Below are 14,884 nucleotides of genomic sequence, written 5' to 3' on the forward strand. Positions count from 1 at the left end.
CAGTGAAAAGCATCAGGCAGTGTCTTCATTTTTTAATATTTATTTACTTATTTATTTATTTGGCTGTGCCAGGTCTTAGTTGCAGCACGTGGGATCTTCGACCTTCGTTGCAGCAAGCGGGATCTAGTTCCCCGACAGGGATGGAACCCAAGGGGCCCCCTGCATTGGGAACTTGGACTTAGCCACTGGGCCACCAGGGAAGTCCCAGGCAGTGTCTGTATTTAATGCAAACCCTGAGCCGCCAGTGGAATGAGCAGGTATGGGGCCGTATCTTCTCTTGTGAGGGGACAAAGCACACCCAAGGTTATCAGTTAAATGAGGGGAGTTAGCAGGGCCACGAAGGTGGGATCCTGAGCCTTAGAAGTCACCTGAGTTACAGATCAGCTCATGTCACTGACCCCCGCCTCTTCCCCTTACGCCCCTCTTCAGGCACAACTGCCAAGTGGACGCGGGTGGAGGTTGGAGGTCACTCTTGTGGATTCCTGTGGCTAAGATGCAAATGACCTCTGCGTGACAGCAAACAGACCGATGAAGACCAGGGTCTTACTCAGGAGTCCACACGCTGCAGGAATGACGATGCTGATCCCAGGGGCCCTGGGGGAGATAGAAGACTGAGCGCGGCTATTGACACGGATGCTCCCACACATGCGCATGTCTGTCAAGGGCTTTCACATCTTGTGGCTCATCTGCTCCCAATCCCTCCTTTCCCCATACTGACTGGCTCTGTCGCGTGCCTCTAGTTTGTCCCATCACCTAAAACTACTGATTAGAAATATACTTAGTAGACAGCACAGAGTCCACGTTCAGAAGAGGCATCAGGGAGAAAGGACAGGAGGACAAGGCTCCTTCCTGCCTTCATGCAGTAGAGAGAGCGAGGGCTCCCAGAGCAAGGAAAGCTGGCTTCCATTCTCAGCATCAGGACCTATCCTGGGAGAGTCACCTCACCTCTCTGGCCTCATTTATAAACTGAGATTCCAGTCCTTATCAAAATCCCATCATGAATTTTCATAGACCTCAGCAACGTGATTCTAAAAGTCCTGGGTAAACATCAGTAGGTACCGTAAGAAAAGGACGGGAATGAATGGAGAAACTTGGCTTGTATAGACTCAGCAGATGCGGAAATAGGTTGTGTGTGTGTTCACTTGCTTCAGTTGTGTCTGCCTCTTTGCGACACTATAGATTGCAGCCCTCCAGGCTCCTCTGTCCATGGGATTCTCCAGGCAAGAATACTGGAGTGGGTTGCCATGCCCTCCTCTAGGGGATCTTCCTGACCCAGGGATCAAACCCGTGTCTCTTATGCCTCCTGCACTGGCAGGTTCTTTACCACTACTGCCACCTGGGAAGCCCATGGAAATAGGTTATAGCACAACTAATCCATAGAGATGAGACACCAGGTTGAAAAGAGAAACAGCAGAGAAACAAATAGAAGTCCAGATATAGATCTAAGGATAGTTAAGAATTCATATCTAAGGAAATCAGCAGCCCAAAAGGTAGGCAAGTATTGTCTAGTAAATAAACAGTCTTGTGATTCCTGGGTGGCAAAATGTAAGAAAAAGTCATTGCTTCTATCATTCACACCATATAGCAAAATAACACCCCCCTCACCGATGGATTAAGATTAAAATAAAGTGAAAAAAATAGAGAAGGCACCAGGAAATAGGATAAACACAATTAAGGAATAAAACAAAGCAATAATTTAAAAATCAACATATTTGCCTATGCAAAACTTAAACTGAATGTACAAGCCTACAAAGGGAGAAATGATACAACAGCCTTAGAAAGCAGCACAGGTCCTTTTGTGCTAAAATCTACCCCCAGCCTGCGGCGCTGTCTTGCATCTGCAGGAACTAGATGTCTGAGGCAGCCAAGTTCAGCCATGGCTGCCCTGGCTAGGGACTGGGGCGGAGGCTGGAAGGCAGTGCCTCTCTAGACCCTCAGGCTTGCAGCTATGCCCCCTGCAGTGCAAGCCTGTGCCCGGGTGCAGCCCTACTGCCCAGGGAGGTTCCAGCTCTGGGCTCCACAAACTGTGCTCTCTCCAAGGGTCTCCTGCCAGTGCCCTGCCTTATCCCCTCCAAGCCCTGGGACGTTTTCTTGCACAGAGCTCCTAGAACATGTCCACTGTCAAGGGCAAGCATTGCATCCCTTTCTGAGGCTGTATGCAGGCAGTCAGATACCCCCATCCCACCCCACCCTAAGGCACTCCAGCCACAGTGCTGGGGAATTCCTGCGCCCCTCACCGAGTGCTGGGAGTACAGACGCTCCAGCTCCCCAGCCCCTCTCCAGGCAGACAACTCCTGTGATGCCCAGAGGCCCCTTCAGTCCCTGTGGGACTCGCTTTTGTTATGGCACCGTTTGCTAGGTTTCCTTCCTTCCCAGTCCCACTCCCCAGGAATGGTTTTTCCTGGGATCCCTTCCTAAAACATTTGCACAAGATTTTCTCCACAGCCTGCCTCCGTGGAACCCTCCGAAGACAGGGTGACAGTGGCTTCCCCTGAGGTGCCACACCCTCCAGCCCCAGAGAGGCGCCTCTGCTCCTCCATCTCCTGGACAAACTGCTCCCTCCACTAAATTCCCTCTTTTTCAAACAGCTCAGTGGCTTCTGCCTTCCCAGCTGGACTCTGACACATAGAATGGTTCATGTTAATTAAAACACATAAATCCAATAGGTGAAGGAGGTATAGCCTTTAGTAGGAATATGGGTGAATGTTTGCACTCTCAGTTTATACTCTGGAAAATTAGTGGAAAAAAAAGAATAGCATTTATTGTAAAGATGTGTTTTATTTTAAATGTTTTAATGATCTCCTACTATGTACCAGCCACTTAGGCACAACAGAAGGGGAAGAGGGCACTCTGCCTCTACCCTGTGGAGCTCAAAGTCCACAGTAATAGATGAAAGCAAGTCCCAGCTCATGTCTGATACCATGCAGGGTCCTGTGGGGCTCCTGGGCACAAGGTTTTTGTGTCCCCCATTTCTTTGATTGTAGGAAACAACCTTCATTCAGCCTCCATGGCTTTCCCTGAGCCCCAGGGGGCAGATTCAAGCCGTTGTTAATTAGGGAAGGGAGGGGAAGCTAAAGGCAAAGGAGGAAAGGGAAGATATACCCATCTGAATGCACAGTTCCAAAGAATAGGTAAGAAAGCCTTCCTCAGTGATCAATGCAAAGAAATAGAGGAAAACAATAGAATGGGAAAGACTAGAGATCTCTTCAAGAAAATTAGAGATACCAAGGGAACATTTCATGCAAAGACGGGCTCAATAAAGGACAGAAATGGAATGGACCTAACAGAAGCAGAAGATATTAAGAAAAGGTGGCAAGAATACACAGAAGAAGTATGCAAAAAAGACCTTCCTAACCCAGATAACCACGATGGTGTGATGACTCACCTAGAGCCAGACATCTTGGAGTGTTGAATTCAAGTGGGCATGAGGAAGCATCATTATGAACAAAGCTAGTGTAACTGATGGAATTCCAGCTGAGCTATTGCAAATCCTAAGATCATCATCTGTGAAAGTGCTGCACTCAATATGCCAACAAATTTGGAAAACTCAGCAGTGACCACAGGACTGAAAAAGGTCAGTTTTCATTCCAATCCCAAAGAAAGGCAATGCCAAAGAATGTTCAAACTACCACACAATTGCACTCATCTCTCACACTAGCAAAATAATGCTCAAAGTTTTCCAAGTGAGGCTTCAATAGTACATGAACCAAGAACTTCCAGATGTTCAAGCTGGATTTAGAAAAGGCAAAGGAATAGAGATCAAATTGCCAACATCTGTTGGATCATAGAAAAAGCAAGAGAGTTCCAGGAAAACATCTACTTCTGCTTTATTGACTATGCTAAACCCTTTGACTGTGTGGATCACAACAAACTGTGGAAAATTCTTCAAGAGATGAGAATACACTTTACCTGCCTCCTGAGAAATCTGTATGTAGGTCAAGAAGGAGCAGTTAGAACCGGACATGAAACAACAGACTGGTTCCAAATTGAGAAAGGACTACGTCAAGGCTGTCTATTGTCACTCTGCTTATTTAACTTCTATGCAGAGAACATCAAGCAAAATGCCAGGCTGGATAAAGCACAAGCTGGAATTAAGATTACCTGGAGAAATATCAATAACTTCAGATATGGAGATGACATCACCCTTGTGATAGAAAGTGAAGAGGAACTGAAGAGCCTCTTAATGAAAGTGAAAGAGGAGCATGAAAAAATTGGCCTAAAACTCAACATTCAAAAAATGGAGATCATGGCATCCGTTCCCATCACTTCACGGCAAATAGATGGGGAAACAATGGAAACAGTGACAGACTTAATTTTCTTGGGCTCCAAAATCACTGCAGATGGTGACTGCAGCCATGAAATTAAACTAGACAGGATATTAAAAAGCAGAGACATTACGTTGCTAACAAAGGTCTGTCTAGTCAAAGCTATGATTTTTCCAGCAGTCACGTATGGATGTGAGAGTTGGGCCATAAAGAAAGCTGAGCACCAAAGAATTGATGCTTTTGAACTGTGATGTTGGGGAAGACTCTTGAGAGTCCCTTGGCCTGCAAGGAGATCAAACTAGTTCACCCTATAGGAAATCAGTCCTGAATATTCATTGGAAGGACTGATGTTGAAGCTGAAACTCCAGTACTTTGGCCACTTGATGGGACGAACTGGAAAAGACCCTGATGCTGGGAAAGATTGAAGGTGGGAGGAGAAGGGAACATCAGAGGATGAGATGATTGAATGGCATCACCAACTTGATGAACATGAGTTTGAGCAAGCTCTAGGAATGGGTGATGGACAGGAAAGCCTGGCATGCTGCAGTCATAGAGTTGCAAGGACTCAGACATGACTGAGCAACTGAACTGAACTGGGGATGCAAGACCAGGGAGAAAACATCAAGAGCAGCCTCTGAGCAAGGTCCTGTTTCCCATCAATCGTTGTTGTCGTTCAGTCACTCAGTTGTGTCCGACTGTTTGCAACCCCATGGACTGTAGTATGCCAGGCTTCCCTGTCTTTCACTATCTCCCAGAGTTTCCTCAGACTCATGTCCATTGAGTCAATGATGCCACCCAAACATCTCATTCTCTGTCATCCCCTTCCTCCTGTCCTCAATCCTTCCCAGAATCATGGTCTTTTCCAACGAGTCAGCTCTTTGTATCAGGTGGCCAAAGTATTGGAGCTTCAGCTTCAGCACCAGTCCTTCCAATGAATACTCAGGGTTGATTTCTTATAGGATGGACTGGTTTGATCTCCTTTCAGTCCAAGGGACTCTCAAGAGTCTTCTCCAACACCACAGTTCAAAAGCATCAATTCTTTGGTGCTCAGCTTTCTTTATCGTTCAACTCTCACATCTATACATGACTGCTGGAAAAACCATAGCTTTGACTATACAGAGCTTTGTCAGCAAAGTGATGTCTCTGCTTTTTAATGTGCTGTCTAGGTTGGTCATAGCTTTACTTCCAAGGAGCAAGTGTCTTTTAATTTTGTGAATGCAGTCACTATCTGCAGTGATTTTTGGATCCCAAGAAAATAAATTCTGCCACTGTTTTCACTTTTTCCCCATCTATTTGTCATTTCAAGTGATGGGACTGGAAGCCATGATCTTAGTATTTTGAGTGTTGAGTTTTAAGCCAGCTTTTTCACTCTCCTCTTTACCCCTATCAAGAGGCTCTTTACTTTCTCTTTCTGCCATTAGAGTGATATCATCTGCATATCTGAGGTTGTTGATATTCTCCTAGCAGTCTTGATTTCAGCTTGTGATTCCTCATCAGTGGATACAGACAATATCTTTGAGCTGTTTTGCAGATACTGAAACCCCCTCCAGGTGATAGAAGTTAACAAAGATTAATGATGGTCTGCCACCCACAAGCATGTAGACCCTAGACCAGCTGGACCTGAAGGATAAGGATGCTGACTCCTACTTATGTCATCACCAGCCCATCAGAAGAATGTTCATGAGCTGATCACACTCTCTCTGAACAATTACTGCAAAACTTGTCACTATCTTCCCCAAGTTGCAACACATAGTTTTGAGAACATTAGCCCACAGTGGCCCCCTTTGCCTAGCAAAGCAACAAAGCTACTCATTTTACTTCACCCAAAACTGTCCTTGAGATTTGATTTGGCACCAGCATACACAGAATATGAGCTTTCAGCAGCGCATCTATTTTTTAAATACCAGAGCTCTGTAGTGACACTGCTTCTCTTCCTCATTGTGGATCTCACTTCAAATTGTTTCCAACCTTTGGAAAACAAATTGACAGTATGTATAGAGGAAAATGGCTTTCCCGGTAGCTCTGTGATAAAGAATCCACCTGCCAGTGCAGGAGATGCAGGTTCAATCTCTAGGTCAGGAAGACTCCCTGGAGGAGGAAATGGTAACCCACCATAGTATTCTTGCCTGGAGAATTCCATGGACAAAGGAGCCTGGCAGGCTACAGTCCATGTGGTCACAAAGAGTTGGACACAATTGAGCATGCAAGGACACATACAGAACAGTATAAATGTCGGGCTTCTTTTCAGGGAATTTCTTTTGAGTGAACAATTTCAAAGAAGAAACGGACATCTACAAATATATGTTCATCTCAAAGTTATCAATACTACAAAAAATGAAAATAATCTCAGTGTCTGAAAACAGGCAAAGGATTATGTGAGCAATGGCTTTCTATTGATAGAAAAGTATGCTGAAATTCTGACTACAAAGACTAGGGAGCAACACTGAAGAATAGGTTTAGCCAAGAAAAAATAATGAAAATGTGTATAATTAGAATTAATGCCACATTAAAATATATCCAAGCATGAATAAAAGCTAGAAGAGAAGATGGACAAGAAAAGACATATTAGATTGGTAGAAATATGGAAGAATATTTCTTTCTCTGCTAAGTCAACATTTAGTGATAAACACACTCTAAGATAAATCAACATTTAATAATAAACTGTATAAAAGGGTGAGCATGCAAAGGTCATGGTTCTTAGCTTTGCCTGCACATTTTAAGAGTCCTGAAGATCTTATAAAAACTACTGAGACCAGCCCCACCTCCAGAAATTCTAATCCTTTTGGTCTGCGGAGGTCACATGCATCAGCATTGAAAACAACCCAGGGATTTCCCCAGTGGTCCAGTGATCAAGACTCTGCCTTGCAGTGGAGGGGATGCTGGTTACATCCCTGTTTAGGAAACTGAGATCCCACATGCTGCAGGGTACATTCAAAAAAATTTTTTTAATAAATAAATAAAACAAGCCAAATAAAAGCTAATGCTCCAGGATATCCTAATGCGCCTCACTTGCTCAGAGCTGTTGGGCTAGATTATGAATTCCACCTCTGATTTTTTTTCTACCCTCCCCTACCCGCTCCAACCCCAACCATAGAAACAAGGAAACTGAAGCCAGAGAAGAATCCTGAGTGGCCTGAAGTTACACTTTCAGTCAATCTGGCTGACATTAGAATCCAGGGTCTCTTTTCCCACTACACCATTACGGGTTTGCTGAGCCCTTGGAATTCAGCACAGATGCCATTTCCCTCTCCTTACCCCTCTGACATGCAAGAAGCAAACACAGAGGGAAACGGTGGAGAGAATGGCAGCCTCGTATTACCTCCAAGAGCCTCCTCCTCTCTCCAGCACCAGCATACTCCTCCTTCCCCTGGGAAGGTCCGCCGGACCGAGAGGACTCAAACCCACCCTGCCCTCTACCCTCCCCCATCCCTCACTCCCCACACCCTCTCAGCACATGGACTGGGAATCAAAGGACTTGGTGTCCGATCCAAGGGCCCAGAGACCTGGAAACCATACCTGGTGACGTGTGTCACATTTGTGGGGGTGACTGTGAAGCCAGGAGAGGAGAGCCTATCAGCTGATGTGGGGACGAGTTGGGTTACGGGCCTGGGCCTGGGCCTGGGCCTGGGATGGAGCTTGGTGGTGACGGGAGGTAGGGTGGGATTCTGAACAGAGATCTGGCAAGGATACTCATCTGAGTCAGGGGTTCCCAAAGAATCTGCAAGAAAGCACATTGGATGGTTGGACAGATGATGGATAGCTGGAAGGATGAGTGGTAGAGTAAATGGAACTGAGGAGGGAAATGAACATGGCCACTCATGAACCAAGGTTTCCTTTTGCTTTTAATTTTAATAAAGAAATAGTGTGACATTTTTGGGGTCAGAGATGGGGAAAAGGAAAGAAGGAAGGAAAGAAGGAGGGAGGGAGATAAGGAAGAAGGAAGGTATTTCCAGGCTATTCATGTTATTGGAAATACACTTGCCTGCCATTCTTCACCAATCCATGTCTTCACCACCAGCCCTTCTTCAAGAATAATTCCCGGATTATCTTATACCATTCTCTCTGCCTTGCACTCACCTGTACCTGTGGCATATTGCTTTGCAAGTTATCTTTCATTAATATAGTGCAGATATGTCTTGTCTTCCTTAGATATGGGCTCCACAGGGGCTAGGAACTTGAATCTGCCCCCGTTCTAATCTGCTTTCCTTAATCCATCCAGTCAACATCTGTGGAGGCCCTACTATATGCCAGGCACTTCATCAGTTGCTAGAGATATAGAGTCGAATAAGGCACAGATTATCTCCTCAAGGTTCTCGAAGATGAATAGGGGAGACAGTTAAGGAAACTGGCCACTACTTCATCCGGTGAGATAGAGCTGTCTATGAAGAGAGCACCAAGCGAGCCCTGGTGCTTTGCTACTCAAACCAGAAGCATGGACCAGCAGCGTCAGCATTGTCTGTGAGGAAGCTGGAAATACAGAATCTAGGTCCCATCCTAGACGTATTACATTTAAAATAAGACCCCCAGGTGGTTTGTGCCCTCTTAAGGTCGGAGGAGCACTGCTTTGGAAGCACCCAGGAGGAGACTCAGATGCATCCTTAAGAAGGGAGGGTGGCTCACAGAGGCTTCCCAAGGAAATGACTTCTACATGAAGACCTGAAGCTTGAGACTAAAGTGTCCCAAGTCCATCACTCACCTTTCACCATATCGCACTTCCTACAATAGCACAGCATGTTAGGTTCTGCTCCCAAAGAGGAATCCCATACAAAGAATGAGATGCAATCCCTTCTTACCATTAGACCAAATGTCTCTCAAAGACCTCAAATGAGAAACAAGGAGCTTCTAGAAACAAGGAGCAAGATCAAAAGCTTCTAGAAATCCTGAGCCACAGCCCTACTGGTGCTCCCACCACTGTCCCACTCAACCTGATCTGGCTCTCCCACCCTCTACCACCCACCCCCAGGTCACTCACTCTTGGTCACCACCAGGCGGACTGGGTAGAACAGGATGATGGGGTCGCTGGGTCCCAAGATCACACATCGGTACAATCCTGAGTCCTCCACTTGAAGGTTGGTCATTCGAATTTGCAGCATCCCTTCACTGGGGATGTCTTCTAGGAAGTACTTCCCCTTCTGGACTTGACTGGACCCCTCTGTGATTGCCAGTGTCTGGACCTCCCCATTATCTTTCAGCCTCTGCCAAGCCTTCTGGCTGTTGGAATATGTGTTGGTATTGGTAGGACAGCTCACGTTCAAGGTCTGCCCCTCTGCTAGAGTACACTTCTCCTCGAATAGTTTAGCAGCAGCTTGGATTTCTGTAAGCAGAGAATTTGAGTTAGGCTCTGTGAGGAATAGCTTCCTTCTTTTTGGGAAAAAAAAAAAAAAGAGAGAGGAACCACCTTTCTTTCTTGTTAAATCACCTGATTTTTAGACAAGATTCTCAAGGTCTCCAGAGAAGATGCAGCTTTCCCTGCAAGTTAGCATTAGATCCCAGATCTTATCATTGCAAGTAGTTTTGGGGGGTGGGGGTTCATTTGGTTGATTTGTTTGTTTGATTTTGACCACAAAAGTTAGACTGTGTATGATTTGTGCAAATCAACTTTCATAAATGACTGTTTTTGAGAGGAAGAAATTGTCTGAATAGAGACAGAGCATGGGACACGTGCTAAGACCATGAGTGACAGGGGCATGATGGGAGGGAAAGATTATAGAGAAGGACGTACAGGGTGCAGAATGAGACTGCTGAATCCTAACCACTAGACCACCAGGCACAGGGTGCAAAGTGGATGTGAAGACATGTTACTATCAGAAAGTGACTCTTCTGAACAGCTAGAGGAACTTCATCTAAGTCAGAGGAGAGAGACCAGTTCAAGAGACTATTGGAAAAATGGCGAGGAAGCCATCTCGAGGACATGGTGGACATTGATGTCTGGTGGTGTGGTCTTCATCTCTCCCTTCCTTGGGTAGCAGATCACCTCTTTCTCAAGGTGCTCATCTTTCTCATCCTAGGTACCTTTACTGATGGGGCTGCCCATATTCTCCAGGATGGACACAGAGACACAGGCTTAGTCAAAGAATCTCACCACCCTGGCCATGCTGATTGGCCTAGATATGGGCACATGACTAAGGCTGGGCCAATCAGAGTCCTCTGTTGAGACTGCTGCTCTTTCTTACTGTGTTGATTGGTCTGTAGGATGTTGCTTGCATCCAAAAGAGTTCTAAATATTACAGAATGTCAAGGAGTCACAGCAGTGGTCTTCCACTGGGGACAATTTTCCCTCTGGGGACATTGGGCAATGACTGCAGATATTTTTGGTTGTTATAATTGGGAGTTATGCTGTGCTTAGTCACTCAGTCATGTCCAACTCTTTGAGACCCCATGGACTATAGCCCACCAGGCTCCTCTGTCCATGGGATTCTCCAGGCAAGAATACTAGAGTGGGCTGCCATTCCCTTCTCCAGGGGATCTTCCCAACCCAGGGATCGAACCCAAGTCTCCCGCATTGCAGGTGGATTCTTTACTGATGAGCCACCAGGGAAGCCCAAGAATACAGGAGTAGGTAGCCTATCCCTTTTCCAGGGGATCTTCCCAACCCAGGAATAGAACTGGGGTCTCCTGCATTGCAGGCAGATTCTTTACCAGCTGAGCTACCAGGGAAGCCCCATCATTGGGAGCAAGGAGGTGCTAATAGCATCTAATGGGTAGAGGCCAGAGATGTTGTTAAATGTTAAATATCCTTCAGTGCACAGGCCAGCCCCCATGAGAAAAAAATTAACCCACCCATAATGTCAACAGTGCCAAGGCTGAGAATTCCTGGATTACAGGGACAAAAGTTTCAATCACACTCTTGAATGTTGAACTTAGAATTGGCATGAATTTCTGGTCTGGTCCAAGGGATCCTTGCTGATGGGAGGGCCAAGTAGAGTTGAAGTAATAAGATCTAGGTCTGTGTTTTCCACAGGACACAGCAGGGCTCCCTTTACTGAGGGTCTATAGTTTATCCATCCAGGCCTTTGCGGAAAACCAAAAAATGGGCTGGATAGTGGTGGGTCAATCCACCTACCATTACTAAGGTCAGGCTACCACTACCTACAATTGTTGCTGCTTCTATTAATCTAAATGCTAGTGTCCCCCTAAAATTCGTATTTTGAAATCTTAAACTTCAAGGTGGAGATAGTTAGGTCATAAGGGCTCTGCCCTCGGGGACAGGATTAGTGCCTTTAGCAATGAGGCTCCGGGGAGCTCCCTTGCCCCTTCCCCCACATGAGGATACAGTGGGAAACTGGTAGTCAGTCTGCAGCTCAGAAGAGGACCTTCCCCAGAACCCAATCATACTGGTACCGTGACCTTGAATTTCCAGCCTCCAGAAGTGGGAGAAGTAAATTTCTGTTGTTTATAAGCCACCCAGACTGTGGTATTTTGTTATAACTGCCTAGATGGGTCAAGACAGTAGGAGTCACAGGAGACAGATTGCTCACAAACCTGCCAGATTCTTGTGAATGGAGAGTGAGAAACTAACGCAGAAGTGAAGTCTGTACATCACTTTTTGCACCATTTCAAGAAAGGACTTCTTTATATTATTAATGTAAAAAAGAATAACAAATGCCTTTTACTGCTAAGTGTTTAAGACACTCTCTCATTTAATCTTTATAACGTATCAGTTGATACTGCTATTTTTCCTAGTTTCAAGACAAGGAAATTGGGAGACAGAAAGTTTATTTAATAACCCAGAAGTTATTATGTGATTTGGGCTTCCCAGGTCACCTAGTGGTAAAGAATCTGCTTGTCAGTGCAAGAGACACGGGTTTGATCCCTGGATTGGGAAGATCCCCTGGAGTAGGAATGGCAACCCACTCCAGTATTCTTACCTGGAAAATCCCATGGACAGAGGAGCCTGGCTGGCTACAGTGCATGTGGTTGCAAAGAGTTGGATGCAACTGAGGGCACACACACATTGTGTGATTCGCCCAAGGTCCCACAGGAGAAATGCGGGAAGTCAGGATTCAGACCCTCATAGTCAGACTCTAGAAAGTGTCTGATTCTTGGCGACCCTAGTCTCTAAACTAGGAATAATAGTAGTATCAACTTATAAGTTATAAAGATTAAATGAGAGAGTGTCTTAAACACTTAGCAGTAACTGTGACCCCATGGACTGTAGCCTGTCAGGTTCCCCCATCTTTGGGATTTTTCCAGGCAAGAATACTTGTGTGGGTTGCTGGTTCCTTCTCCAGGGGATATTCCTGACCCATGGATTAGAACCTGGGTCCCCGGCACTGCAGGCAGACTCTTTACCGTCTGAGCCACCAGGGAAGACTCTAGAATCAGCTCTAAACCTCTGAGCTAGATTGCCCAAAGCAGCTGTCTAGTTGGGATTAAAGCCAGTGACAACCCAAATGAGAATAACTGACGAATAATTCTATTTCCCAGGATACAGGGTCTAGAAGGAGCTTTTATGTTATACCCTAAGCTACCCTGATGGGACTCAGAGGGAAAAAAAAAACCACTGGTTTCCTCTCAGTCTTCAACCTTCCATCTTCTCCCAGTTCTCCTGGAAAAATGTGAATAAGACACAAGGAGGGACTTCCCTGGCTGTCCAGTGGGGTTGGGAATTGGTCTGCCAATGCAGGGACACAGGTTCCATCCCTGCTTCAGGGAGATACCACATGCCAAGGGGCAAGTACGCCTATGCACCGCGACTACTGAACCTGTGCTCCAGAACCCGTGAGCTGCGACAAGAGAAGCCGCCGCGATGAGAGACCCATGCACTGCAACCAGAGAGCAGCCCCACTCACCCCAACTAGAGAAAGCCCATGCGCCGCAACGAAGACCCGTGCGGGCGGATAAATGAATAAAACTAAAAATAAATCAATAAATAAACACAACCTCCACTGCAAAATGAAAACAGATCTTTAAAAAAAGAAAAGAAAGAAAAGACACAAGGAAGTGCACTGGTCCACGGGAACCACACTTCCATGTACCCCATCCGGATCATCACCCCAGCTCCAAGAAATCCCGGAGCAACCCTGGTGTGCAGGCTCTACCAGGTGATTATCCAGGACTTTGCTCAAGGCAGTGGGTCCCCGGAAAACATCCTCTCCCTAGAATCTTTTCTGTCTTTCCAAAGCAAACGTTTCTTTTAATTCCTTGTTGATATGCTCCCTTCTCTGCTTATTTTCTCGATGTATTCATGAGGACTGGGAGCAGGAACAACGAAAGCTCCAAGTGCTTCCACTTTTAGTGAAGGTGTGAGCTAGGCAGGAAGAGGAGAGAAGGGCCCCAGCAACCCTGCGCAGCCTGAGCAGCAGAGCCTCAGGGCCCTGGGATCACGGCCTCTGTGAAAACGGGCACTTTTCTCCTGTGCACTTCTGTGTCCTCAGCAATAGCAGGTCTCCTGGCCCATGCTTGGCCACTGGGAGATATTTATTGAATGGACTATGTCTTTGGGGTTTAGGCTTCCCTGGTGGCTCAGTTGGTAAAAAGCCTGCCTTCAATGTGAGAGACCCAGGTTCGATCCCTGGGTGGGGAAGATCCCCTGGAGAAGGAAATGGCAACCCATTCCAGTATTCTTGCCTGGAGAATCCCATTGATAGACATGGGGTCACAAAGAGTTGGACACAACTGAGTGACTAACACTTCTTTCAACATCCAAACCACCATGATGGAATATAAAGGGAAAAAAATGTCAAACTCAAAAACAAAATTCCCTTAGGTCATGTCAAGGTGAGATTTTTCTCTACCATTAGTTTCCCACTCGGGGTTTTGCATGTCCCTGACAACATCAAAAGGCACAGGCATCTTGCTTCCCTAACCCGCCCCCTTTAGTTCTATTCTCAGGCCCTGTGCATTCTCCTGATTCTTTTAAGTCTGGGTGGAGAAACCCAGCGTGGCATATCTACTGGCTGGCTCTGTCTTGGGTGGCCACCCCCCTGGAGCTTCAGAGGAAACGGGGGACCTTTCTTGTGGAGGGCTTGGCCCCAACCCCAGGTCCTGGGCGGACAGCTCACCCGCTCACACCTCCTCCGCATCTTACCTGGAACGAAGAACATCCAGAGCAGCCCCCAGAGCCTGGCCTTCCTCATCCTTCATGTGCGCTGACTCCAGCTGTTCTGTGGCTCCTGGCACAGCTACAAAGAGACACTCTACCCCAGAGGCTCCAGAAAGTTGCACAACAGGATGTTATGCCATTGCTGGGAGGTGCTGAGTCTGATGCTGTGTTTCATCACTGGGTTTGGCTCCAGACGTCAAGGACAACATAGGGATCCAAGACTGGGCTCATTCATAGACCAGAAAAGATGCAGGATGATTAATACAGGCCAGTGAATAAAGAAGAAAGAAATCCAAAAGCTTCCTTACTAGAAGCTATGAAAGGCAGATTTGACAGTGTGAAAAGTCAAAAACAGAAAAGATTCACTTCAGAAATAATCCCAAATGTAAAATGACTAGGACATGTTAAAGAGCTAAGAAATATACTAGAGAACAAAGCATAGAGATCCAACCTACAGATCATCTACAAATAAGGAATGTCCTTGAAGACGAACATGGGACAGTGGATCATAAACAAGATTTAAAGTGTATATTAAATAAAAACACTTTCCAAGATACAAGTACCCCAATGTTCA

At 46.1% G+C, this 14,884-nt stretch overlaps 1 protein-coding gene across 1 annotated transcript; it reads right to left on the reverse strand.

The window, feature by feature from the left end:
- Positions 1-82: 82 nt before the first annotated feature.
- TREM1 (triggering receptor expressed on myeloid cells 1) lies at positions 83-14,363 on the reverse strand. Its single transcript, XM_068960918.1, has 4 exons — positions 14,296-14,363; positions 9,238-9,579; positions 7,782-7,983; positions 83-594 (listed from the first exon to the last, which is right to left on the reverse strand). The coding sequence occupies exons 1-4, from the start codon at positions 14,342-14,344 to the stop codon at positions 489-491; spliced, it is 699 nt and encodes a 232-aa protein (XP_068817019.1). The 5' UTR covers positions 14,345-14,363; the 3' UTR covers positions 83-488.
- Between the last annotated feature and the right edge of the window lie 521 nt (positions 14,364-14,884).

This window comes from Capricornis sumatraensis, chromosome 22, assembly GCF_032405125.1.
Source record: "Capricornis sumatraensis isolate serow.1 chromosome 22, serow.2, whole genome shotgun sequence".
NCBI classification, from domain to species: domain Eukaryota; kingdom Metazoa; phylum Chordata; class Mammalia; order Artiodactyla; family Bovidae; genus Capricornis; species Capricornis sumatraensis.